The sequence below is a fragment of the Dromiciops gliroides genome, chromosome 6 (assembly GCF_019393635.1).
Source record: "Dromiciops gliroides isolate mDroGli1 chromosome 6, mDroGli1.pri, whole genome shotgun sequence".
Classification (NCBI taxonomy): Eukaryota; Metazoa; Chordata; class Mammalia; order Microbiotheria; family Microbiotheriidae; genus Dromiciops; species Dromiciops gliroides.
The window spans coordinates 3985672-3994813 of record NC_057866.1 but is presented as its reverse complement, the minus strand read 5'-3'; the positions used below and the strand labels follow the sequence as shown (position 1 = coordinate 3994813).

Below are 9142 nucleotides of genomic sequence, written 5' to 3'. Positions count from 1 at the left end.
ACAATATTGCTGTTACTTTATACATCATCCCCTTGGTTCTGCTCATTTTGCTCTTCATTACAAGTCTTTCTATGTTTTTCTAAAATCATTGAGCCCATCATTTCTTATAGCTCATTATTTCTTATACAGTACTATTCCATCACAATCATATTCCACAACTTGTTCAGCCATTCCCCAATTGATGGACATCCCTGCAATTTCCAGTTCTTTGGCACCACAAAGACAGCTGTTATAAACATTTAAAAACATATAGGTACTTCTCCTCTTTCCCTAATCATCTTGGGAAATAAACCAAGTAGTGGTATTGCTGGGTTAAAGGGTACAGGTAGTTTAATAATTCTTTTGGCATAATTCCACATTGTTCTCCTAAAATGTTGGATCATTTTACAATACCACAAACAATAAGTTAGTGTCCCAATTTTTCCACATTTTCTCCAACATTTGTCACTTTCCCCTTCTATCATTTTAGGCAAGTTAGTAGTTGGAAGATGATATGTCAGGGTTATTTTAATCTGTATTTCTTGATTCAGTAATGAGTTTGAGCATTTTGTATACTTATAAATTGTTTAGATTTCTTCATTGGAAAATTGCCTGTTCATATCCTTTGACCATTTAGCAATTGGGCGCTGACTCATTCTTATTCTCTGGATATTCTACTCTAGTCCACTTGCTGCCCCTCCCCTTTTCTCTCTCTTTCACTCTCTGTGTCTAGGATCCAATCATCTTCCTGCCATTCCTGAACTCAGTGAGCTAACCAAACTCAAATATTTACTATTTATCTCACAAGATGCTGCATGCCCCATTTTCCTGCCTTTGCACCAGCCTCCTGCTATTCCTGCAATTCACTCTCTTTTCACTTCTACATATCATATATACCCATGTCTCTGACTTTGCCCTGGCTGCTCCTCCTATGTAGAATGCATTTCTTCAACTTTCCCTCTTAGAATTCAGAGTTCCCACCATCTATATGAGACCTTTCCTGATCCCATCAGTGTCTTTTCTTCCCAATATTCACATTTATCTATATTACAATCTGCTTTGTATCTACCTTTTTATATACATGTCTGTCTGCCCCAATAAAATATAAGCTCCCTGAGGGCAAAACCTAATTCACTTTTTTTTTCTTTGGCTCTCCAGAACCAGTACAATGCTTGGCACGTAGAAAGGAACCAAAAAGCTTATTAGTTGATTGAATAAGGAAGAAAGTTCTATTTCCTTTTCTGATGAGGAAGAAGCCAGGGCTAGATTAGGCTGCAGAAAAGACCCTCAAAGATAGGGCTGTTTCTCTCAGAGTCTCTCCATCAAATTGTCCAGACTCATGCTGGCATATCCAATGTTGTATCTGTCCGGGAGGAAGTCCCTCTGTCCTCAGAGGGGTCACTGTCATCTCTCAGGGCTCTCTGGAGAACCACCTTGAGGGGCTCCTTCAGTCTTTGGTGTCTGAGGCTCCCAATGAAGAAGTAAATGAAGGGATTGGCGCTGCTGTTTACACAAGACAACAAGTAGGAGATCTCATGAAAGGTGTGGTTGTACATTGCTTTCCAGTTGAAAACAGAGTGATTGATGCCATGAGGGACAGCACAGAGGAGGAACACGAGAACTGTCATCAGGATGAGGATGACAAGTTTTTTGGCTTTATATTTCTGGGCACTCGACAAGATTTTGATGAAGAGAATCAGGCTGGACAGAGTCATTAACAGAAGCATGGAAAGCATCAGTGTTCCTGATAATTTACTCATTGTGTCACAACCAGAAGGGGGCAGTATTTCTATCTTTACAACACAGTAGTAAACCTTTGGTAGATTTAGCAGAAGGGATAGAATCCAGAGCAAGCTACATACAACCATTGGCCCCCTCTTTGGGTGCCGATTTCGGTACCATATTGGGAAGAGAATGGACAGACAACGCTGAGTGCTGATTGATGCCAATAGACCCAGACCCACTGTAAAAGTTACATGTAGACCCATATTTGTTAATAAATTGACAATGTTCTGAAAGTCCGGACGATATATCAGGTAATTGATTACCCAAATGACTTCCAAGAAGAGGTAGGTGAAATCACTTCCAGCTAAATTGAGGACATAGAATGAGAAGGGGGTTCTTTTAATGTGTAAACTGAGAAGCCAGATAACTATTCCATTCCCCACCAGCCCACAAAGGCATATGAACAGAGTCAGACATCTCACAAACTCATCAAAGGCATCTCTCTTGCTGTTAGATGAAGTGTTGGTCCCCGAATGGTTCTGGGGCACTTCGGGAGTCAGGATCATGGCGGTCAGCTCAGTGATGGGACTAGATGACATCACAGACCTTATGCTGGAGACTCCTGTCAACAGAAGTGAGAAGGAAATGCATCAGAAAATGCAGGGCTGGTTATCACTGAGCCTTCAGCTTCCTATCCAAAGTGGGGATGGACTAATCTAGAAGTAGGTTATAGATGGTTTCACAAACTTCCTGTTTCCTCTCTTAAGTCCCCACCAGAACTGTCAGCTATGGCACTAAGGATGTCCAAGGTCCATTTGCTGTGATTGACTGATCATCTGGCAATGACTCCATGGCCTAAATATCTTTCCCATCAATGCACTGATGCTTCAAATGCCACTTTTAGAATTAAAAACAAACTTGAGACTGGGAGTCCCAATCTCACCCAGGCTGGAAGTGTTGGGTCTGCTCACAGGCCCAATCCTACTGCCTGTCAGCAATAGAATGTTGACCTGCTTCCTTTCGGACATGAGCCAGTTCATCCTTCCTTAGACAGCCTGGATAGCCTCCCCACCCCCATCTCTGGAGGTGTGAACTACTGATGGGTATCAACCCTATTATAATTCAGAGCTCTTGAGGTACAGAACTTTATCATCTTCAGCCTCTGTAGGAGCTGGAATTGTGGGGGTGTGATCCCATGTCTGGTCACTAACAATCCTAATAGCTAGCATTTTTATAATGCTGTGAAGTTTTCAAAGTGCAAATTAGAAATATTAGGGGGGTCCTCTGTTTCTCCTGTACTAAGAACAGTGCCTCAACCATAATAATACTTGCATATTCCATCTTGGTTGCATGGTTGATTGCAATGAGCATCGAGGACTATACATACCTGGGCTGGGTCTTGCCCTCACTGCAGCCATAATATGTTAATGAATGACTGGAGTCATTCAAAAGATCATCAGTGTCTAAGGGTCCTTTGGTAAAATCCCTGTCTAACTGGGGTCAGGAGGAGAACCTCCAAATCAGACCCTGGAAGGGCAGGGAGGGAAGTAATACAGGCAGGTATATCCCAAAGGAGCCAAGGAGATGCCAAGGAAGGCAGCTAATCTGAGCCTTTGAAAGTGCAATACATGGAGCAAAAGGAGGCTGGAAGTGCAGAGGAGCTTCACTGAGCAAGAAGGAGAAATAGAATGAAAGCAGGGCTTGTTTCCATCAGGAGTAAATTTTAATTGTATGAAAACCACAGAGTCATGGGAGCTAGGCTAAAAAGGCAGTGCTCATTGTTAGGGCAAATGCTTTGAAGAGTGGAGAATTATTCAGTCAGTTCCTTTGGACATTGTTTGTTGCTGTTTGTCTGTCATTCTTGAAGAGGACCATGACAGATGTCATGACTTGTAGTGAATTGGATTTAAGTGAGGGAGGGCTGTGCAAAGTCACCAACCTCACTCTCTCATCCAAAGCCAACTGGGTCCAGTGGCAAGATATACATCAGGACACCTGGAGATGGTCCCAGATGTTTGAGGTGATCGCAGTTAAGTGACTTGCCCAGGGTCACACAGCTAGTAAGTGTCAAGTGTCTGAAGCTGGATTTGAACTCACAGCTTCCTGACTCCAGAGCTAGTGCTGTATCCACTGTGCTGCCTACCTGACATTAAGCATGTTCTGTCTCCAGTGAAGGACTGGTGTGTGTGTTTGGGGGGCGGGGGGAGGGTTGCTCTTCTCCAAGAGGGTACAAGCATAGTACTATGGAAATGGCAGAACAGCAAAATTAGGCTTGATGGAAGGTAGGGTAGAAAGCAAAAACAAAAACTTGTAAACTTGTTGTATCCAACTGAACTTACTTTGCCTGGGGAGGGGGATGGATCCCGTATGTTGTACTTCAGATCTTCTTTTCTACCTAATAGCAGTAAATGCTCCAGCTACATCTTATTTCTGAAGGACCTTCACATTTCTCTTCCCTGATTTTCTTCTGGAATCCCACCCCCTTTGCCTATCATCTATACTTTGAATCTTCCATGCTTGAAGCTTCCATTCCTTAGCTAGTTGGTGCCCCTCCCTCATTCCTGTGATTTCAGAGTTGGGACCCAATTAAAGCCATATGAAGAGGTCCTTACCCCTCCCCATAAAATACCTGAGTTGGCTTCTCCATGACTTGGAGACCAACTCAGGATTCCCAATATGGGAAACAGGAAGTCCTGGGGAAAGTACAGGGCCTCCATTCTGCTATGGCCAGAACAGTATCACATCCCAAGCTCCCAGATTGCATCTTGATCCTGCCAATTTGTCGGTTTCAGATTTGGCTCCAGCATCGAGGTGAAGGCTTCCATGGTGCCCTTCCTGAGTTACCTCCGTCAGCTTTTGGTGCTTTCTTGGATATTTCCAGTTTAGTCATGTGTGAAGGTAGCAATGTGGGTGGCAAGGCATAGTCTAGTACAGCAGTGTTCTGTTCTAGGACAATGAAGTAGGGAATGGGACCTGGTCCCAGCCATCCCATTTATGAGGAGAAAGAGTCTGACCCAATTTACGAACTGGAGTGGAGGACATGGGTCAATGCTAGGAAACCCCTTGATAAATGAAGAAATATAATGATGGAATAATAAATTATGAAAATAAAATAACAGAGAATAATTCCACAATGATCATAAGTAGAGCCTGAGAACATAAGAACAGATTTACCACAAGGATTCCAGAATGAAAAGAATATTAGGAAAGCTGATAGAAGAGAAGGGGATGAAATTAGACAACTTGGAAAAGAATAAAGAGCTTAGAACAGAAGATGGGAAAGCTTATCTAAGTAGTATTACCCTGAAAGATTTTGGGGTTTTTTTTGAGGGGCAATGGGGGTTAAGTGACTTGCCCAGGGTCACACAGCTAGTTAAGTGTCAAGTGTCTGAGGCTGGATTTGAACTCAGGTCCTCCTGACTCCAGGGCAGGTGCTCTATCCACTGTGCCACCCAGCTGCTCCTTCCATTATTGTTATTGGTCATTTTTTTTTCCTTTCTTTTTCTTTTTTAATTGAACTAGCTGGGGCAGCTAGGTGGCACAGTGGATAGAGCACCAGCCCTGGAGTCAGGAAGACCTGAGTTCAAATCCGGCCTCAGACACTTAACACTGACTAGCTGTGTGACCCTGGGCAAGTCACTTAGCCCCAACTGCCTCACATACACACATACACACAAAAAAACAAACCCAATAATGGAAATAATGAGAATTCTTAAGTCAAGGAGATAAATGAAAGGGCTAAAAGCCATTTTGCTCAATTATATGTGAGGATTATATAGTGTATGGTAAGAGCAGTTAGGTGGTGCAGTAGATAGAATGCTGGATCCAGAGTCAGGAAGTCTGGAATTCTTGAGTTCAAATCTGGCTTCAGACATGTAATAGCTATGTGACCATAGATAGGCCACTCACTTAACCTTATTTGCCTCAGTTTCCTCATTTGTAAAATAAAATGGATAAGGAAATGGCAAACTACTCCAGTATCTCTGTCAAGAAAACCCAAACAGGGTCACAAAGAATTGGACATGCTGAAATGAATGAACAACAACTACAAAAATAGTGGAGAGTGGATAGGTAACAATACCTCCATTCAGATCTTAGCTCAGAAATATTTTCTTTCTCACCCTCAGCAAGTCACTTAACTACTTAGGCTAAAATGATGACTTGAATTGACAGAAATAAATTTCTACACCCAAGGTGTTTTCTTCACCAATAAAACCAGAATTTCAGTCCCTATATGCCAACAAAATTGATCATTTAAGTGAAATGGCTTAATAAATATAGAATCATAAAATATTTAGATTAACAAAATAATAGGTAATGTTTTTGATCTATCTTTTTTCAACTTAATCTTTAAAAAAAAGAAATTGAATAAGTCCAAAAAGAATAATCAGAGGTAGGGTAGAGAAGGAAGGCTAGAGAGAATTACAAGTGAATACCATCAAACATTCTAAGAAGAATCAACTACAATATTGTGTGTATGTATATAATATGTGTGTGTATGTGTGTAATAGACAAGTCAATAATCTTACTCAACTCCTATGAAATAAATGTGGACTGGACACCTAAGATAATGAACAAGACAAAAAAAGAAAAAGAAAGAGAGGCATATATGAGCATCTCAAATGAATACCAATGGGAACTGACTAAATGTTAATAAGGATATTGTTAAGCCTTAGCACAGTGTCTGACACATAGTAACTAGTGCTTTAAAAATGTTTATTTCTTTCCCTACTTATGACCAAATTAAATTTATATTCATGATACTGGAGCCAATAGAGCCCATTAATAAGATGAGGAGGAAAAATAGAACCAAGTCAAAAGACTTACCAGTTAGAGTACAGGTTTACCTGCTAACAAAAATAAATAAATAGAAACAAAACCCTCCGCTGTAAAAGATTAAGAGGAATAATTTAAGAAGCCTTGGATGGCCTGAAATTCACGACCAAACAAAAATGTTTGCACATTTTCACCAAAACATAAGAACTACAACAGACACATGGGAAAGTAAAAAAATAGAAAGAATGTAAGTCTCAACCTAAAGAACCTCTGAATTGAACACACTCCAAAATGTCAAACACAAAATCCATGGTTTCCAGGATGGAGAGAAAAGAACTTGACAGCAATTAGGAAGCAAGTAAGCAAGTACCTAGAGCCATAATCAGGCTCCTGCAAGATAGAACAGTAATGAAAAAAAATTTTAAAGAACAGTTATTACCAAAAAGATGTCTTAGAACTCAATATACTCAAAAACAATGTATCCTCCACAAGTAAATATAATTGGACTTCAGGGCAGTTGGAGATCTGTCCTCATCTTGCATCTACCCCCCTGACCCCCAGACCTCTGTGCCTTCTCCCCTTCTTTGATTGCAACAAACACCACCATCTGTCTCCTATCTTGATGAATTCACAAATGTGAATGTCTAGGTGTTATCAGCACCAAAATGGCTATTGTAAGCTGGATCTCTCCATTCTCTGAGATCCCTTCAGCCTTTCTCGTGACTCAGATAAATGATTGCTCCTAAGAAAAATATTTTTGTCACACTGCGCACTGATCCTGAGAGCAGAAGCAGATGTGGCTTGAGGAGAAGGAACCTCACCTGGAATGACAGACTTGGTGATGTCGTTGTGTCCTCTGACTCTGGAGAAACCTTCAGAAACTTCTGGTTGTAAGTGAGGACTGAGCAATTGCTATCAGGAAGATAAGAAGCCTCTGTGGCTTCCTGTATAGATGTTACTGGCCAATCAGAGCCCAGGCACTTGTAAAGTATTCCTCAGAGGGGATTGCTTCAGCATTTCCCTGTTACACCACTTGTGCCCTTCTTCCTCTGTTGTCTCATGATCTGCCCTTCCCCACTGTAGGTGAATGTTGTGTTTCATGGACCACTTTCCATCACTCTTTACTTCCCTCCCCACCCACCATGGGTGATATAACAGTGTTCCTCTCCCAGGCACCCAGAATCTTTTCAAGTCCCTGTTCTTGTCTGAGGACCATGAATGGTACCTTCTGCCACTGTGATACCCTCCATCTCCTAGATAAATACAATACATAGTTTGCCACCAACTACCAGAAAGTTCCAGTGTATATATTCCATTTCCAAAGTTTCTCCTCACCCAACCACCCCATAAATGAAAGTCTCCAAACAGTTTTTTGATTATGGATGTGTGTATAACAGAGACAGAGAGACACATGCACAGACACAGAGAAACAGAGAGAGACAGAGACTGACAGACAGAAAGACAGGTAGAGACAGAGAGATAGAGACAAGTAGACAGAGAAAAATAGAGATAAAGACAAAAAGGAAGAGATATAAACAGATATCACAAGAGAGTCAGAAAGACAGATAGAAAGTAGACAGGCAGATAGAAACTGTGACAGAGATGAAAAGAAAGACAGGGAGACAAAGATAAAGAAGGAAAACAGAGAGAGGAGAGAGAGAGAGAGGTAGAGGTATAGAGGCAGACAGAGATAGAGACAGAAACAAAAAAGTAGAGATATAGAGAGACAGATATCAAGACAGACAGATTGACAAGTAGACAGACAAGGCAGACAGAGATGGTGAGACAAAGACAGAGAGAGACAGAAATAGAAATATATAGACAGAGACAAAATTGCAGAGACAGACAAATATTAAGCGATGAAGAAAGAGAGAGACAGAGAATGATAGAATGGGGGGGGGGGGCTCCTCAATGTCTCCCTGGTAGAAAGTTAACTCTTTAAGGGCTGATGCTCTTTCATAGTTTAGCCTAACATTTGATGCATACTAGGTACTTAATAAATGTTGTTAATTGATTGTTGTATGTATGAAACTTTCCCTTTATTCATTAATTTCCTTAGGAGATTCAGTAAACTTAGATTTTAATTCCTCACAATTATATGTAAGCACAACTTTCTTAATACCTCATCCCCTAGAATATGAGTAGTGAAAACTACAGAGGGGGAAAAAATCACCGTTTTCCTTATCTTTAAAATATAGATTCAAGCTGCTATAAAAGAAGAAGCAGTTTGATGTGGGGAAAAGTGTATTGGACTTGTAGTTAAGAGCTGGCTTCAAAGTCCATTCCTGGTGCTTACTAGCTTTGGGAAAGTCATGGAACTTCTGTGAGCCTCAGTTCCCACTTCTGGGTTCTAGTTAAGTAGTGACAGCACCCCAGGAGCTGTATACATCCTTTCCATAGCTCAGGCCCCAGCTCTAACCAGAAGCTGCAGAAAATAGTTCCAGGGTTCCAGGAAAGAGCAGTATTCCCAGACTTGTGTCTCCAAGTACATGTTGGGATGGTGTCAAACAATCCTCCAATGAGAAATGCAAAGTATCAAAACTAGCAGGAAATGGTTCAAAATCACTAACAATAAACATAAGAGCAACTTTTAAATATTACCACATACTTAGCATGTCACGGTCATGGTTAAAATGGGAGAAATAACACAATTTTGCAATCA

General features: G+C 41.0%; 1 protein-coding gene across 1 annotated transcript; it reads right to left on the bottom strand.

The window, feature by feature from the left end:
- Positions 1-350: 350 nt before the first annotated feature.
- On the bottom strand, positions 351-7370 carry LOC122732341 (mas-related G-protein coupled receptor member X3-like). Its single transcript, XM_043972404.1, has 2 exons — positions 7302-7370; positions 351-2326 (listed from the first exon to the last, which is right to left on the bottom strand). The coding sequence occupies exon 2, from the start codon at positions 2301-2303 to the stop codon at positions 1317-1319; it is 987 nt and encodes a 328-aa protein (XP_043828339.1). The 5' UTR covers positions 2304-2326; positions 7302-7370; the 3' UTR covers positions 351-1316.
- Positions 7371-9142: the final 1772 nt, after the last annotated feature.

Coding starts and splice junctions, on each gene's coding strand:
- LOC122732341 (XM_043972404.1), bottom strand. CDS start 2,303: ATGTCATCTAGTCCCATCACTGAGCTGACCGCCATGATCCTGACTCCC.